Below are 18,765 nucleotides of genomic sequence, written 5' to 3'. Positions count from 1 at the left end.
TGAGTTATTCACTCTGATTCACCAAGTCATCCCAACACACAGTTCAATATGAGTTATTCACTCTGATTCACCAAGTCATCCTAACACACAGTTCAATATGAGTTATTCACTCTGATTCACCCAGTCATCCTAACACACAGTTCAATATGAGTTATTCACTCTGATTCACCCAGTCATCCTAACACACAGTTCAATATGAGTTATTCCCTCTGATTCACCCAGTCATCCTAACACACAGTTCAATATGAGTTATTCCCTCTGATTCACCCAGTCATCTTAACACACAGTTCAATATGAGTTATTCACTCTGATTCACCCAGTCATCATAACACACAGTTCAATATGAGTTATTCACTCTGATTCACCCAGTCATCCTAACACACAGTTCAATATGAGTTATTCCCTCTGATTCACCCAGTCATCTTAACACACAGTTCAATATGAGTTATTCCCTCTGATTCACCCAGTCATCATAACACACAGTTCAATATGAGTTATTCACTCTGATTCACCCAGTCATCCTAACACACAGTTCAATGTGAGTTATATGAATACAACGACACTGCTGTCCATTTCAAGCATCTTGATCCATCCTCCTTCATGGAGACTAACACGTTACGACCATTTCTGTCTTTCTTTCTCTCTGCTCTTTATTCTCTCATTCCCGTAGTTATTAAATGGCTGATCACACTGTTGAATGGCTGATCACACTGCTGATTGGCTGATCACACTGTTGAATGGCTGATCACACTGTTGATTGGCTGATCACACTGCTGATTGGCTGATCACACTGTTGAATGGCTGATCACACTGTTGAATGGTTGATCACACTGTTGATTGGCTGATCACACTGTTGATTGGCTGATCACACTGTCGAATGTCTGATAACACATCACACTGTTGAATAGCTGATCACACTGCTGATTGGCTGATCACACTGTTGAATGGCTGATCACACTGTTGAATGGCTGATCACACTGTTGATTGGCTGATCACACTGTTGAATGGCTGATCACACTATTGAATGGCTGATCACACTGTTGATTGGCTGATCACACTGTTGAATGGCTGATCACACTGTTGATTGGCTGATCACACTGTTGAATGGCTGATGACACTGTTGAATGGCTGATCACACTGTTGATTGGCTGATCACACTGTTGAATGGCTGATCACACTGTTGAATGGCAGATCACACTGTTGAATGGCTGATCACACTGTTGAATGGCTGATCACACTGTTGAATGGCTGATCACACTGTTGAATGGCTGATCACACTGTTGAATGGCTGATCACACTGTTGAATGGCTGATCACACATCACACTGTTGAATGGCTGATCACACTGTTGAATGGCTGATCACACTGTTGAATGGCTGATCACACTGTTGATTGGCTGATCACACTGTTGAATGGCTGATCACACTGTTGAATGGCTGATCACACTGTTGATTGGCTGATCACACTGTTGAATGGTTGATCACACTGTTGATTGGCTGATCACACTGTTGAATGGCTGATCACACATCACACTGTTGAATGGCTGATCACACATCACACTGTTGAATGGCTGATCACACTGTTGATTGGCTGATCACACTGTTGATTGGCTGATCACACTGTTGAATGGCTGATCACACTGTTGAATGGCTGATCACACTGTTGAATGGCTGATCACACTGCTGATTGGCTGATCACACTGTTGAATGGCTGATCACACTGTTTAATGGCTGATCACACTGTTGAATGGCTGATCACACTGTTGAATGGCTGATCACACTGTTGAATGGCTGATCACACTGTTGAATGGCTGATCACACTGTTGAATGGCTGATCACACTGTTGAATGGCTGATCACATCATATTCTCAAAAACCATGCATCAATATTACCTTCTTCTTCGCTTGTTGAATTGCCTCTTTCATTCATCTCGTCCCTCATGCCGCCCGTCCCGTTGGTCATTGATCCAGTGACTGTAGCTCCGTATGAAGGAGCTCACACTGGTGTCCTCCCTGTCTTCACAGGTGGCTGGTGGTGGGGAGAAAGGCGAGAAGGGAGAACCCGCTGTGATTGAACCTGTAAGACCCAAAACACAACACTGATGCTTTTTAAGGGAATATGTGTAGAATACAAATTGTGTCATACAGGAAGTTGAAAGAAACTGTTTGGTTATAAATTAATGTTTTCTTCCATAGAGACAGGATGCAGTGGGATGGACGGTATTTCTGTTATAATTGTGATGCAACACGATGTGAAAAACTGCCGTGTTTAATTCTCGCTGTCCCATTTCTTTATTCCTGTCGTCTGTCCATCACGTTTAGGGCATGCTGATTGAAGGCCCACCTGGACCTGCAGGCCCAGCTGTGAGTAAACACCTGAGGCCAAGGTTGCACCCTATTCCCTTTATAGTGCACTAGTTTTAACCAGGAGCCACAGGGCTCTGGTGAAAACTAGTGCACTAAATCTTTACTCAAACATAAATGACACACTTCTATTGGGTGTCTTACTGTACGTGACTTGTGCCTCAGTCTCAGTCTACAGGGCTTTATGTTAAGTCAGGATTAAGGCTGATGTAACAACATGGCTGTGCCTCAGTCTCAGTCTACAGGGCTTTATGTTAAGTCAGGATTGAGGCTGATGTAACAACATGGCTGTGCCTCAGTCTCAGTCTACAGGGCTTTATGTTAAGTCAGGATTAAGGCTGATGTAACAACATGGCTGTGCCTCAGTCTCAGTCTACAGGGCTTTATGTTAAGTCAGGATTAAGGCTGATGTAACAACATGGCTGTGCCTCAGTCTCAGTCTACAGGGCTTTATGTTAAGTCATGATTAAGGCTGATGTAACAACATGGCTGTGCCTCAGTCTCAGTCTACAGGGCTTTATGTCAAGTCAGGATTAAGGCTGATGTAACAACATGGCTGTGCCTCAGTCTCAGTCTCAGTCTACAGGGCTTTATGTTAAGTCAGGATTAAGGCTGATGTAACAACATGGCTGTGCCTTAGTCTCAGTCTACAGGGCTTTATGTTAAGTCAGGATTAAGGCTGATGTAACAACATGGCTGTGCCTCAGTCTCAGTCTACAGGGCTTTATGTTAAGTCAGGATTAAGGCTGATGTAACAACATGGCTGTGCCTCAGTCTCAGTCTACAGGGCTTTATGTTAAGTCAGGATTAAGGCTGATGTAACAACATGGCTGTGCCTCAGTCTCAGTCTACAGGGCTTTATGTTAAATCAGGATTAAGGCTGATGTAACAACATGGCTGTGCCTCAGTCTCAGTCTACAGGGCTTTATGTCAAGTCAGGATTAAGGCTGATGTAACAACATGGCTGTGCCTCAGTCTCAGTCTCAGTCTACAGGGCTTTATGTTAAGTCAGGATTAAGGCTGATGTAACAACATGGCTGTGCCTTAGTCTCAGTCTACAGGGCTTTATGTTAAGTCAGGATTAAGGCTGATGTAACAACATGGCTGTGCCTCAGTCTCAGTCTACAGGGCTTTATGTTAAGTCAGGATTAAGGCTGATGTAACAACATGGCTGTGCCTCAGTCTCAGTCTACAGGGCTTTATGTTAAGTCAGGATTAAGGCTGATGTAACAACATGGCTGTGCCTCAGTCTCAGTCTACAGGGCTTTATGTTAAGTCAGGATTAAGGCTGATGTAACAACATGGCTGTGCCTCAGTCTCAGTCTACAGGGCTTTATGTTAAGTCAGGATTGAGGCTGATGTAACAACATGGCTGTGCCTCAGTTCGACTGGGTTGTGTTTCTGTAGGGTCTCCCAGGCCCCTCGGGTCTACATGGACCCCCTGGTGTTGCTGGAGATCCGGGTGACAGGGTGAGTCTATCTTCCTGTGTACGCTTCTTTCTCTCTCTCTCGCTCTTTCTCTGTCTCTGTCTTTGTCTCTCTCTCTCGCTCTCTGTCTTTGTCTCTCGCTCTCTCTCTCTCTCGCTCTCTCACGCTCTCTCTCTGTTTTTGTCTCTCTCTCTCTCTCTCTCTCTCTCTCTCTCTCTCTCTCTCTCTCTCTCTCTCTCTCTCTCTCTCTCTCTCTCTCTCTCTCTCTCTGTCTCTGTCCCTGTCTTTGTCTCTCTCTCTCTTTCTCTCTCTCTCTCGCTCTCTGTCTCTCTCTCTCTCTCTCTCTCTGTCTCTCTCTCCCTCTCTCTCAGTCTCTCTCTCTCTCTCTCGCTCTCTCTCTGTCCCTGTCTTTGTCTCTCTCTCTCTGTCTCTCTCTCTCGCTCTCTGTCTCTCTCTCTCTCTCTCTGTCTCTCTCTCTCGCTCTCTCTCTCTGTCTGTCTCTGTCTGTCTCTCTCTCTCTGTCTCTCTCTCTCTATCTCTCTCTCTCTCTCTCTGTCTCTCTCTCTCTCTCTCTCTCTCTCTCTCTCTCTCTCTCTCTCTCTCTCTCTCTCTCTCTCTCTCTCTCTCTCTCTCTCTTTCTCTGTCTCTCTCTCTGTCTCTCTCTCTCTCTGTGTGTGTGTGTGCATACATACATGCATGCATGTGCATGTCTCTGTCATGCCTGTAGCACATGGTATGACCATCTTAAAACAATTCCATATCTTAGCTTAGTATTATCCCTGGGCTAAGGATTTACAGTCGTACTTCAAAGACTTGGGCTAACGAACTAACGAACAAACACACATTATAACGTGACCAATGTTATAAGCAACAAGGCATCGATTAACACATTATGTCCTTGTGTTTCCACAACAGTGATGGTTTGTATAAATCTTGCTCTCTCTGCCTTTCTGACCTTCTGAAATGCGATCTCGCCCCTCGGACGAGACGAGACAGCGGACGAGACGTTTTCTGATCCAGGCGAAATCCTGCAACAATATTATTTTAATGGATAAATGTCAATAGAAACACTTTGAAATGAGATGAAAATGAAGTGTTTGTTGCCCTTCCAGCTGTAGAGTTAGTGAAGCAGGTGGCTCACTGAGTGAGAAGACGTTAGCCAGCCTGCATAGAAAACGTTTTCCTTGTTGTCATAGCAACACGTGTTTTTGCCCAGATGAAAGAATTTAATTTCTTTTTCAGGTTTTTTTCCTCAGATGGAAGGATGAAAAAAATATTATAATATATAAAATATATATATATATATACAAATATAGTATAAATTAACTTATTAAAATAGGGTTCAGAACGCATCAACAGGCATCACAAGCATATGCAAATTATGTGAAAGTGCAGCTTTTGTTATTGTGACAGTGAAGATTCGTTGTTCTTGACCCCGTTTCTTACTGGTTATTTTGGCACCGTGTTTCTTTAGAATGTACAAGTGTGAACACTCGCTTAGCCCTGGGCTAAAATCTCTCTTAGCCCTGCTACGGTGCAGTGGGAACGTGCCTATAGCTAAGGTGCAGTGGGAACGTGCCTATAGTCCAGGTGCAGTGGCAACGTACCTATAGCCCAGGTGCAGTGGCAACGTACCTATAGCCCAGGTGCAGTGGCAACGTACCTATAGCTAAGGTGCAGTGGGAACGTACCTATAGCTAAGGTGCAGTGGGAACGTGCCTATAGTCCAGGTGCAGTGGGAACGTGCCTATAGTCCAGGTGCAGTGGGAACGTGCCTATAGTCCAGGTGCAGTGGGAACGTGCCTATAGCCCAGGTGCAGTGGGAACGTGCCTATAGCCCAGGTGCAGTGGGAACGTGCCTATAGTCCAGGTGCAGTGGGAACGTGCCTATATCCCAGGTGCAGTGGGAACGTGCCTATAGTCCAGGTGCAGTGTGAACATGCCTATAGCTAAGGTGCAGTGGGAACGTGCCTATAGTCCAGGTGCAGTGGGAACGTGCCTATAGCCCAGGTGCAGTGGGAACGTGCCTATAGTCCAGGTGCAGTGGGAACGTGCCTATAGTCCAGGTGCAGTGGGAACGTGCCTATAGCCCAGGTGCAGTGGGAACGTGCCTATAGTCCAGGTGCAGTGGGAACGTGCCTATAGCCCAGGTGCAGTGGGAACGTGCCTATAGTCCAGGTGCAGTGGGAACGTGCCTATAGCCCAGGTGCAGTGGGAACGTGACTATAGTCCAGGTGCAGTGGGAACGTGCCTATAGTCCAGGTGCAGTGGGAACGTGCCTATAGCCCAGGTGCAGTGGGAACGTGCCTATAGTCCAGGTGCAGTGGGAACGTGCCTATAGCCCAGGTGCAGTGGGAACGTGCCTATAGTCCAGGTGCAGTGGGAACGTTCCTATAGCCCAGGTGCAGTGGGAACGTGCCTATAGCTCAGGTGCAGTGGGAACGTGCCTATAGCTCAGGTGCAGTGGGAACGTGCCTATAGTCCAGGTGCAGTGGGAACGTGCCTATAGCCCAGGTGCAGTGGGAACGTGTCTATAGTCCAGTTGCAGTGGGAACGTGCCTATAGTCCAGGTGCAGTGGGAACGTGCCTATAGCCCAGGTGCAGTGGGAACGTGCCTATAGTCCAGGTGCAGTGGGAACGTGCCTATAGTCCAGGTGCAGTGGGAACGTGCCTTTAGCCCAGGTGCAGTGGGAACGTGCCTATAGTCCAGGTGCAGTGGGAACGTGCCTATAGCTCAGGTGCGGTGGGAACGTGCCTATAGTCCAGGTGCAGTGGGAACGTGCCTATAGCTCAGGTGCAGTGGGAACGTGCCTATAGTCCAGGTGCAGTGGGAACGTGCCTATAGCCCAGGTGCAGTGGGAACGTGCCTATAGTCCAGGTGCAGTGGGAACGTGCCTATAGTCCAGGTGCAGTGGGAACGTGCCTATAGCCCAGGTGCAGTGGGAACGTGCCTATAGTCCAGGTGCAGTGGGAACGTGCCTATAGCCCAGGTGCAGTGGGAACATGCCTATAGTCCAGGTGCAGTGGGAACGTGCCTATAGTCCAGGTGCAGTGGGAACGTGCCTATAGTCCAGGTGCAGTGGGAACGTGCCTTTAGTCCAGGTGCAGTGGGAACGTGCCTATAGTCCAGGTGCAGTGGGAACGTGCCTATAGACCAGGTGCAGTGGGAACGTGCCTATAGTCCAGGTGCAGTGGGAACGTGCCTATAGCCCAGGTGCAGTGGGAACGTGCCTATAGTCCAGGTGCAGTGGGAACGTGCCTATAGTCCAGGTGCAGTGGGAACGTGCCTATAGCCCAGGTGCAGTGGGAACGTGCCTATAGTCCAGGTGCAGTGGGAACGTGCCTATAGCTCAGGTGCAGTGGGAACGTGCCGATAGTCCAGGTGCAGTGGGAACGTGCCTATAGCTCAGGTGCAGTGGGAACGTGCCTATAGCCCAGGTGCAGTGGGAACATGCCTATAGTCCAGGTGCAGTGTGAACGTGCCTATAGTCCAGGTGCAGTGGGAACGTGCCTATAGTCCAGGTGCAGTGTGAACATGCCTATAGTCCAGGTGCAGTGTGAACGTGCCTATAGTCCAGGTGCAGTGGGAACGTGCCTATAGTCCAGGTGCAGTGGGAACTGTGGTACTGTTGTTAAGTCACTGAGACACTCCATGTTCAGTACAGATATTCCAGTACAGTCACCTGGTAGTGAGGTTATTCTCCTGTTCTCTCATGTCCTATATTTTCCTCTCCTGTTCTCTCATGTCCTCTATTTTCCTCTCCTGTCCTCTATTTTCCTCTCCTGTCCTGTCCTCTCATCTCTTTTCCTCTACTTTCCTCTCCTTTCCTCTCCTGTCCTATTCTGTCCTTTGTTTTCCTCTCCTGTCCTCTCCTGTCCTCTATTTGCCTCTCCTGTCCTCTCCTGTCCTCTATTTGCCTCTCCTGTCCTCTCCTGTCCTCTATTTTCCTCTCCTGTTCTTTCCTGTCCTCTACTTTCCTCTCCTGTCCTCTATTTTCCTCTCCTATCCTCTACTCTCCTCTCCTTTCCTCGCCTGTCCTCTCCTGTCCTCTATTTTCCTCTCCTGTCCTCTACTCTCCTCTCCTTTCCTCTCCTGTCCTCTCCTGTCCTCTATTTTCCTCTCCTGTCCTCTATTTTCCTCTCCTGTCCTCTACTCTCCTCTCCTTTCCTCCCCTGTCCTCTCCTGTCCTCTATTTTCCTCTCCTGTCCTCTACTCTCCTCTCCTTTCCTCCCCTGTCCTTTCCTGTCCTCTATTTTTCTCTCCTGTTCTTTCCTGTCCTTTATTTTCCAATCCTGTCCTTTCCTGCTGGTGTTATAATGGATGGAAGACAATGATGATATTGAGGATATTCTTATTTGGTGAACATAGCATAAGAAGCTTATATCCCCCTCTCTCTCTCTCTCTCTCTCTCTCTCTCTCTCTCTCTCTCTCTCTCTCTCTCTCTCTCTCTCTCTCTCTCTCTCTCTCTCTCTCTCTCTCTCTCTCTCTCTCTCTCTCTCTCTCTCTCTCTCTCGCTCTCGCTCTCGCTCTCTCTCTCTCTATCTCTCTCTATGTCTCTCTCTCTCTCTCTCTCTCTCTCTCTCTCTCTCTCTCTCTCTCTCTCTCTCTCTCTCTCTCTCTCTCTCTCTCTCTCTCTCTCTCTCTCTCTCTCTCTCTCTCTCTCTCTCTCTCTCTCTCTGTCTCCCTCTCTCTCTGTCTCCCTCTCTCTCTCTCTCTCTCTCTCTCTCTCTCTATGTCTCCCTCTCTCTCTGTCTCCCTCTCTCTATGTGTGGTCTCTCTCTCTCTCTCCCTCTCTCTCTGTCTCCCTCTCTCCCTCTCTCTCTATCTCCCTCTTTAAATCACTCTGGACACGTTCTAACATGGCATCTTTCCTCTTGTCTTGTTGACTTCATTTCCCAGGGTCCCGCAGGGCGGGCTGGTCTTGCAGGAGCCGACGGTTTGCCAGGTCCTCCTGGTACCATGTTGATGCTGCCAGTAAGTACCAGACCAGGAATATTGGGAATTAACATCCAATCCAACAAACACTATTATCTACCACTATTTAAATGTATTGGTCAATCAATTTTCTGACAACTGCTGATGTAAAAAGGGCTTTATACATTAATCGATTGATCATCTTGATCCATATATTTGATTGATATTTAGATGTTCATTGTGCACAGCATGGTTGTGATTTTTCTTTTATAACGTCTGTGTTCCTCTGTGTTCCTCTGTGTGTTTCTGTGTTCCTCTGTGTTCCTCTGTGTTCCTCTGTGTGGTTCTGTGTGTCTCTGTGTGTCTCCGTGTTCCTCTGTGTTCCTCCGTGTTCCTCTGTGTGTCTCTGTGTGTCTCTGTGTGTCTCTGTGTTCCTCCGTGTTCCTCTGTGTTCCTCCGTGTTCCTCTGTGTGTCTCTGTGTGTCTCTGTGTGTCTCCGTGTCCTCTGTGTTCCTCCGTGTTCCTCTGTGTGTCTCTGTGTGTCTCTGTGTTCCTCTGTGTGTTCCTCTGTGTTCCTCTGTGTTTGTCTGTGTGTCTCTGTGTTCCTCTGTGTGTCTCTGTGTTCCTCTGTGTGTCTCTGTGTGTCTCTGTGTGTCTCTGTTTGTCTCTGTGTTCCTCTGTGTTCCTCCGTGTTCCTCTGTGTGTCTCTGTGTGTCTCTGTGTGTCTCTGTGTTCCTCTGTGTGTTTCTGTGTTCCTCTGTGTGTCTCCGTGTTCCTCTGTGTTCCTCTGTGTGTTCCTCTGTGTGTCTCTGTGTGTCTCTGTGTTCCTCTGTGTTCCTCTGTGTTCCTCTGTGTGACAGTTCCGTTTCGGAGGGGATGGAGAGAAGGGTCCTGTGGTGTCTGCTCAAGAGGCCCAGGCACAGGCTATTCTCTCCCAGGCCAGAGTGAGTACGCCATGACCACACCAGGGCTGTAGCAGGTCGAAGAGGGCCAAACACCAGGGCTGTAGCAGGCCGAAGAGGGCCAAACACCATGGCTGTAATGGGCCGAAGGGGGCCAAAACCAGAGCTGTAGCAGGCCGAAGAGGGCCAAACACCAGGGCTGTAATGGGCCGAAGAGGGCCAAACACCAGAGCTGTAGCAGGGTCCAGTGTAGCCTTTGGGCATCTCACTCTTTATTTATTAAGAAGAGAAACCCATTGGTGTTTCAGCCTTCTTGGCCTTCATTAGTATATCCTTTCTCCCAGCTGTAGTTTAGGGGAAGGTGTGGGGGAGTGTGGGGGGGGGGGGGGGGTTACAACATTACAGGCCTTTTAGGTGGGATGCAGGGTGATGGGAGGAGATGTAGTGGGGCTGAGTGGTTCAGCTCGGCCTTGTACAACACTACAAGGAGAGGCCCTGAGATATGTGCTGAACAGGCTACAGGCAGAAACACAGCCTGTTTGGGGCAGATGCAGGAGGCAAGAGGCAGTTTAAACACACTACAGGGGTTCACGACCCACGGGTGGGCCAGCACAGCAGATGAACAGGTGTCTGAGGAAAGACAGAGAGAGAAGAAAACGATAGGGTGAATGAGTGTAGGCCACTGTGTCGCAATGTTTCACAAACCCATGACATCACAGAAAAAGTAGGAGCAAACTGTCTGTGGTATGAGGTAGTGTCTGTGGTATGAGGTAGTGTCTGTGGTATGAGGTAGTGTCTGTGGGATGAGGTAGTGTCTGTGGTATGAGGTAGTGTCTGTGGTATGAGGTAGTGTCTGTGGGATGAGGTAGTGTCTGTGGTATGAGGTAGTGTCTGTGGGATGAGGTAGTGTCTGTGGTATGAGGTAGTGTCTGTGGTATGAGGTAGTGTCTGTGGTATGAGGTAGTGTCTGAGGTACGAGGTAGTGTCTGTGGTATTAGGTAGTGTCTGAGGTATGAGGTAGTGTCTGAGGTATAAGGTAGTGTCTGAGGTATAAGGTAGTGTCTGAGGTATAAGGTAGTGTCTGAGGTATGAGGTAGTGTCTGTGGTATGAGGTAGTGTCTGAGGTACGAGGTAGTGTCTGTGGTATTAGGTAGTGTCTGAGGTATGAGGTAGTGTCTGAGGTATAAGGTAGTGTCTGAGGTATGAGGTAGTGTCTGAGGTATGAGGTAGTGTCTGAGGTATGAGGTAGTGTCTGAGGTATGAGGTAGTGTCTGTGGTATGAGGTAGTGTCTGTGGGATGAGGTAGTGTCTGAGGTATGAGGTAGTGTCTGAGTGAGGAATAGGATGGTAGGGTGTGAGGTATGAGGTAGTGTCTGAGTGAGGAATAGGATGGTAGGGTGTGAGGTATGAGGTAGTGTCTGAGTGAGGAATAGGATGGTAGGGTGTGAGGTACTGGGACATATGGAGGTTGTTCATCTGTCTCCTTCTGACTGGTGATTTTTCATCCCTTCCCCCCTCCAACCCCTCCCTCCCCCTCCATCCTCCCTCCTCCTCCCTCCCTTCCTCACTCCATCCCCCCTCCCCTCCATCCTCCACCCCCCCCTCTCCCTCCCCCTCCATCCCCTTCCATCTACCCCACAGCTCGCCATGAGAGGTCCCTCGGGTCCAATGGGTCTCACAGGAAGATCTGGTCCAGTGGTGAGTTTTACTCCCCCCACCCCCGCTCTGATAACACACACAGACATACACATCCCTCTTACTAAGTCTCTCCGTGGAAGGTGAACACAGGTCATTGACTGCCCTGTCAGATACCTACAATGGATTGTGTCTCTATCTTTCTCTCAGGGTGTTCCTGGTTCTTCTGGACTTAAAGGTGATGCCGGAGACCCTGGTCCTCAGGTGAGAGGTTCAACATATAGCTGGAGACTACTAAACCCACTCATAATCATAGTCTGCACTTATCTTAGACAGTTACTGTACCTCTACCTCACTACAGTTACCTGTATCTAACTACAGTTACCTATACCTCACTACAGTTACCTATACCTCACTACAGTTACCTATACCTCACTACAGTTACCTGTATCTAACTACAGTTACCTATACCTCACTACAGTTACCTATACCTCACTACAGTTACCTATACCTCACTACAGTTACCTATACCTCACTACAGTTACCTATACCTCACTACAGTTACCTGTATCTAACTACAGTTACCTATACCTCACTACAGTTACCTATACCTCACTGCAGTTACCTATACCTCACTACAGTTACCTATACCTCACTACAGTTACCTATACCTCACTACAGTTACCTATACCTCACTACAGTTACCTATACCTCACTAGAGTTACCTGTATCTAACTACAGTTACCTATACCTCACCTACAGTTACCCATACCTCACTACAGTTACCTATACCTCACTACAGTTACCTATATCTCACTACAGTTACCTATATCTAACTACAGTTACTTATACCTCACTACAGTTACCTATACCTCACTACAGTTACCTATACCTCACTACAGTTACCCATACCTCACTACAGTTACCTATACCTCACTACAGTTACCTGTATCTAACTACAGTTACCTGTATCTAACTACAGTTACCTATACCTCACCTACAGTTACCTATACCTCACCTACAGTTACCTATACCTCACTACAGTTACCCATACCTCACCTACAGTTACCTATACCTCACCTACAGTTACCTCTACCTCACCTACAGTTACCTATACCTCACCTACAGTTACCTATACCTCACCTACAGTTACCTATACCTCACTACCGTTACCTATACCTCACTACCGTTACCCATACCTCACTACAGTTACCTATACCTCACTACAGTTACCCATACCTCACCTACAGTTACCTATACCTCACTACCGTTACCTATACCTCACTACAGTTACCTATACCTCACCTACAGTTACCTATACCTCACCTACAGTTACCTATACCTCACTACCGTTACCTATACCTCACTACAGTTACCCATACCTCACTACAGTTACCTATACCTCACTACAGTTACCTATACCTCACTACAGTTACCCATACCTCACTACAGTTACCTATACCTCACTACAGTTACCCATACCTCACCTACAGTTACCTACAGCTACACCTATAGTTAATGTATACCTATTCAGTTAATGTTCCCTAGCTGACTATAAACTGACCATCATTACGTGCTCTTCACAGGGCTCCAGGGGAGTCCAAGGCTCTGCAGGACAAATAGGCAAATCTGGCAAGAGGGTAAGTGGACCGATTGGACTTCATCCAGTGTGTGTGTGTGTGTGTGTGTGTGTGTGTGTGTGTGTGTGTGTGTGTGTGTGTGTGTGTGTGTGTGTGTGTGTGTGTGTGTGTGTGTGTGTGTGTGTGTGTGTGTGTGTGGTGTACGATCTGAACGGTTCATCATAATCAAACAAACAATTCCCTGAATGCTCTAAAATCCAGTTAAAAACGTACAACCTGGCAGTGGATGACGTAAATGGCTGTAATTGCATTTCCAGGTAGATGCCATTGCCTGATTGGTCTTGAGGATTCCATGTTTAACCTCTCTCTTTCTCTCTCTCTCTCTCTCTGTCTCTCTCCACTCTACTCTCTCTCTCTCTCTCCACTCTACTCTCTCTCTCTCTCTCTCTCTCTCTCTCTCTCTCTCTCTCTCTCTCTCTCTCTCTCTCTCTCTCTCTCTCTCTCTCTCTCTCTCTCTCTCTCTCTCTCTCTCTCTCTCTCTCTCTCTCAGGGTCGTGGTGGAGCCGGGGGCGCCCGAGGAATGCCTGGAGAGTCAGGGTCTAAGGTACACGATGTCTCTGTTCACTAGTCACTTTACTCAGAGAATTAACACCACACGATGTCTCTGTTTGTTACGTGTGACTGTTCTGTGTTGGTCACTACTACTGTGTTGTAAACGTATACATGATGTCTCTGTTTGTTACGTGTGACTGTTCTGTGTTGGTCACTACTACTGTATTGTAAACATATACATGATGATGTCTGTGTTGTCTGGGGACTCGGTGGTCATTGTCACATTGTGTTTCTCTACAGGGAGACGGAGGCTTCGATGGCCTACCCGGCCTACCTGGTAACAAGGGACACAGGGTGAGCACAGTAACATCACTGCATGTATCAAGCACTTGCATGTTTACCGCTCCCTAAATGAGAAGGCCGTAGGCTATTCTGAAATGAATGGTTGAGAGCCTTCATCCTATCTCAAGGAAGTGACCGGTGAAGCATACATGAAATGATTAGGAACTCCATGTGACCGATCGGCTCGATTAAGTCTTATGTAGAAAAATTTGAAAACTTACGTTGGATAAAAGTAGACTCAGAGCTAGAAAATGGTAAATCATAGACTACATTTGAGGAACAATGGGAAAGTAATTCTGCTTTGAAAGTTGATAAAATTGTAACCTCACTTTTGAGAAAATGGTCCTTGAATGTTTTGGTTAACCTACTGGAGATCTCGACTTTGTTTACACCCATTCATCATTGTTCACACCTTCTTAAGCCTTAGCCACTCCCATCTATTTTAGGATTCACATGTAAGCCCATGTACAGTACTAAACAACCAAAGATGTCAAGACTAAAGGCTGGTTTATATTACGGTGTGTTTCGTAAATTCAGTCTGGAGTGCCAGAGTGAGCTCAGAGTGTGCTCTGGGGGGTTGATAAACTCAGAGCGTTGTCAGATTGTCCGTTCGTAAATTCAGAGCGTTTCACTCACGGAGCGTTCAGAGAGCACACTGGATGCTCTGGAGGAGGAGTGGGGTTGATCCGAATGCTCTGACCAAACAACAGCAGTCAAGCACCCAAGCTAACTGGCTAACGTAACCTAGCTTGCTAGCTACTTCCAGACACAAATGGGAGAACAGCTCACTGACCATTTTACTTGCCTTAGAAGAGCTGGTTAGGCAGTTTTTATGTTATCCAGAGTGTTGGTGATTGTAACTGTGCTGCTGGCACCAATTTATTAAGCTTTTTTGCCAATGTTTACTGACACCGGCCATATTCAATGTGTGTTTAGCGTTAGTGAATTCATCAGTTATTCTGTGCTCTGGCACACACAGACTGAGAGTGCTCTGAAATAAGAGTAGATAGCCAGAGTGAATTTACCAAGTACGTCTATTGACAGTTGACGCTGTGACATCATTAACATCCTATTGAAATGGTTACCTGCATAGTGGAGTCTTTTGTTTAGACATGTAGCTAACTAGCTAAACAATTAACCATAACCCCAACTCAAAACCTTACTACCCGGCATGAATCTGCAGGTGGCTAACCAACCAGGTTTAATGTTAGCTAGCTAGCTAGCTAGCGATGCAAATGGCTCTGAAATACAAATAATATTACTACACTGATCATACACATAACGTTAGCTAGCGAGCCAGCGGGCTAATGTTAGTTAGATAAATAACAGTATGCTTTAGCTTGAAATGAAAATGACTTTCTGACAAAATTAGAAACGTCTAATATCTGAAACTTTTGCTAGCTACACTCTCTTACCTGTATACATGGATGGACGCTTCTCCCTCTCTGTCACGGTTGCCATGGTTGCCCTTAGTTTGAAGATGTAATCCGGAGACAGGTATTTTATACAATAGCCTTCTGTGTGTTCTCTTTTCGATTCCTTCTGCATATTCACAATCAAACGCCAGAATTGTCTCCATCTCCTTAGCTATCATTCTCTAATTCCACTGATTTCAAACCTCGGTCCTCCAGGAAGTGGAGAGCAACACTGATGCAATTCTACTACTTGATATCTTTAAAAAAGGCAGTGTTAGAAAGGATTAAATATACATACTGACCAGCTCATATTATAGACAGAAGCATGCTACATGACAGACCAATCCTAACTCATCTCTCGCGGCATGTCCAGCCCACTCATTATCTCAACCAATCATGGCTAGCGGGAAGGTTCCTCACTTTTTCCATGGCTAAACCAACTAGGCTCCTAATTTATCAATTGTATTCATATTTACAGATGGCAGTTTGTTATTAAAGCACATGAAAGTTCACATGTTCCAGAAGACATTTAAAATAATAGTTTAGGTTTAAACGTTTCTCCTGTGAAGTAGTGAAGTGTGACATACGCCTAGTTTCCTGAAACGAGTCACATGTTCATGTTCTCTACCTCTACAAAACAATGACCTGCAGTTTTGAAATGAAGTCCCCTTCACCCTCAACCCCTCAAAGCCTCGCACCAATAAATAGTGAAAGAGAGAGAATATGAGTCCTAATGTGGCCTGCAGTAGGTTCCCCAAAACACTGGTATTTTCTGTCTAATACTCCCACTCATTCCAGAGGATCGGAAGTTAATTACAGGCAGATTTAGTGCAGCAGGTGATCCATACTGGAGGAATCCATCCTGTTGAACAATAGACTAGTGTTGGTCTGAGAAACAGGACTTGGAAGTTAATAGGCTTATGGGTGAAATACTGTTGGCCCCGTTTGATAAGACCAAATTGGCTAAAGACAAAATACCACAACTTTTAGGTTTGGGGGGGGGGTTATAAAATGTCTGACACTTCTGGCTACATAAGCTTGTTGTTCTGATTAATCTCGTGATTTTCTTTGGGTGCAACATTATACAATCATCTAAGTCTTTAATTCTGAAATGAAATGCGGAGCTAATATTATTGTAAAAACTAATTTGAATGGCTTTGAAGTGGTAATTTAAAAATAAATGAGCAAAGTCGTTTTTTGTTCAGATTTACAGTTGGACCAATAGTTTGGCCAAATTGATCCTCTGATAACAATCTCTTCCACAGAGTTGTCACCAGACGCGTAGCCAAGCAACATGTTGAAGAGCACGATCATGATACAAGCTCCAGTCCCAGTCCTTTGCTGTGCCATCTGCTCTAAACACCCTCAGAAGAGACACACCAGGCGCTGTCAGGCTAAATTAGGAGCTTAGGCGACAGAGACAGATAGAGAGAAAGACAGAGAGAGAGACAGAGAGAGAGAAAGACAGAGAGAGAGACAGAGAGAGAGAGAGAGAGAGAGAGAGAGAGAGAGAGAGGGAGAGAGAGAGAGAGAGAGAGAGAGAGAGAAGGGGCAGAGAGAGGGAGAGAGAAGGGGCAAAGAGAGAAAGGGAGTGAGATGGAGTGAGAGAGAGTGAGAGAGAGTGAGGGAGAGTGAGAAGGGCAGAGAGAGGGAAAGAGAGAGTGAGAGAGAAGGGACAGAGAGAGGGAGAGAGAAGGGGCAGAGAGAGGGAGAACCAGATAGAAGGGGTAGAGCGAGAGAGAAAGGGGCAGAGAGGGAGAGACATAGGGAGGAGGCCTCAGATGTTTCCATCCTGGGCGTTTGGTTACTATTCTGGCCTGGGTAACATCAAGGTAACAACAGAGTTAGCCAGTCAGCCAGCACGGCCAGTCAGCCAGCACGGCCAGTCAGCCAGCACGGCCAGTCAGCCAGCACAGCCAGTCAGCCAGCACAGCCAGTCACTAAATCAGTCAATCAGCCATCCAGCCTGCTGTCTGTAACTACACAGCTGGCCTCGCCCAGTCCTTTATGTGATAATAACACACATCTCTCTGGGTTTCTCTCTCTCTCTCTCTCTCTCTCTCTCTCTCTCTCTCTCTCTCGCTCTCTCTCTCTCTCTCTCTCTCTCTCTCTCTCTCTCTCTCTCTCTCTCTCTCTCTCTCTCTCTCCCCCTCTCTCCCTTTCTCCGTCCCACATCACTCTCTCTTTCTCTCTCTCCCTTTCTCTGTCCCTCATCTCTCTCTCTCTCTCTCCCTCTCATCTCTCTCTCTCTTCTTCTCTCTCTCTGTCTTTGTCTCTCTCTGTCTTTGTCTCTCTCTGTCTTTGTCTCTCTCTCTCTCTATATATATATATATATATCCCTCCTCTCTTTCTCTCTCTCTCTCCCTTTCTCTCCCTCTCTGCCCCTTCTCTCTCTCTCTCTCTACAGGGGGAGACAGGATCAATTGGACCTCCTGGAGCCCCTGGAGAGGATGGACAAAGAGTGAGTATCCTACCGTCCCTTCCCTCATCATTCTCTCATACAACTCATCCATTTCCATCTATCCATTTGTACTGCTGTAAACTGACAGTTCTTCTCTGTGCAGGGCGAGGATGGAGAAATCGGGCCAAGGGGATTGGCTGGAGAGAGCGTAAGAGAGTGTCCACTGAATCGCTGTTAGGTTTGATAAATCGGACCCCAAAGTATTTATCAAGTAGTATCCGTATAACTTCATAACAGCGTTGGAGGAACACAAGTATTCAGCCACCCTGTTATGACATACTATCTCCCTGGGTTGACAACACGACTACTTCTGTATCTAGGCAACTAACCCTAACCCTAACCCACTATCTCCCTGGGTTGACAACACGTCTACTTCTGTATCTAGGCAACTAACCCTAACCCACTATCTCCCTGGGTTGACAACACGACTACTTCTGTATCTAGGCAACTAACCCTAACCCTAACCCACTATCTCCCTGGGTTGACAACACGTCTACTTCTGTATCTAGGCAACTAACCCTAACCCACTATCTCCCTGGGTTGACAACACGACTACTTCGGTATCTAGGCAACTAACCCTAACCCTAACCCACTATCTCCCTGGGTTGACAACACGACTACTTCTGTATCTAGGCAACTAACCCTAACCCTAACCCACTATCTCCCTGGGTTGACAACACGTCTACTTCTGTATCTAGGCAACTAACCCTAACCCACTCTCTCCCTGGGTTGACAACACGTCTACTTCTGTATCTAGGCAACTAACCCTAACCCACTATCTCCCTGGGTTGACAACACGACTACTTCTGTATCTAGGCAACTAACCCTAACCCACTATCTCCCTGGGTTGACAACACGTCTACTTCTGTATCTAGGCAACTAACCCTAACCCACTATCTCCCTGGGTTGACAACACGTCTACTTCTGTATCTAGGCAACTAACCCTAACCCTAACCCACTATCTCCCTGGGTTGACAACACGACTACTTCTGTATCTAGGCAACTAACCCTAACCCACTATCTCCCTGGGTTGACAACACGACTACTTCTGTATCTAGGCAACTAACCCTAACCCACTATCTCCCTGGGTTGACAACACGTCTACTTCTGTATCTAGGCAACTAACCCTAACCCACTATCTCCCTGGGTTGACAACACGACTACTTTTGTATCT

General features: G+C 46.9%; 1 protein-coding gene across 1 annotated transcript in view; it reads left to right on the top strand.

The window, feature by feature from the left end:
- Nucleotides 1-18,765, top strand: part of LOC139531498 (collagen alpha-1(XI) chain-like) — a 239,748-nt gene that overhangs the window by 88,143 nt on the left and 132,840 nt on the right. Inside the window, exons 9-20 of the mRNA XM_071327991.1 lie at nt 2,023-2,076; nt 2,320-2,361; nt 3,769-3,831; nt 8,690-8,764; nt 9,565-9,648; nt 11,248-11,304; nt 11,452-11,505; nt 12,828-12,881; nt 13,372-13,425; nt 13,674-13,727; nt 17,538-17,591; nt 17,695-17,739. Coding sequence (XP_071184092.1) covers nt 2,023-2,076; nt 2,320-2,361; nt 3,769-3,831; nt 8,690-8,764; nt 9,565-9,648; nt 11,248-11,304; nt 11,452-11,505; nt 12,828-12,881; nt 13,372-13,425; nt 13,674-13,727; nt 17,538-17,591; nt 17,695-17,739 — 690 coding nt within the window. The remainder of the gene's footprint in view (nt 1-2,022; nt 2,077-2,319; nt 2,362-3,768; nt 3,832-8,689; nt 8,765-9,564; nt 9,649-11,247; nt 11,305-11,451; nt 11,506-12,827; nt 12,882-13,371; nt 13,426-13,673; nt 13,728-17,537; nt 17,592-17,694; nt 17,740-18,765) is intronic.

The sequence above is a fragment of the Salvelinus alpinus genome, chromosome 10, assembly GCF_045679555.1.
Source record: "Salvelinus alpinus chromosome 10, SLU_Salpinus.1, whole genome shotgun sequence".
NCBI classification, from domain to species: domain Eukaryota; kingdom Metazoa; phylum Chordata; class Actinopteri; order Salmoniformes; family Salmonidae; genus Salvelinus; species Salvelinus alpinus.
Note: the sequence above shows the minus strand (reverse complement) of the source record. Positions and strands in the feature narration are given on the sequence as shown.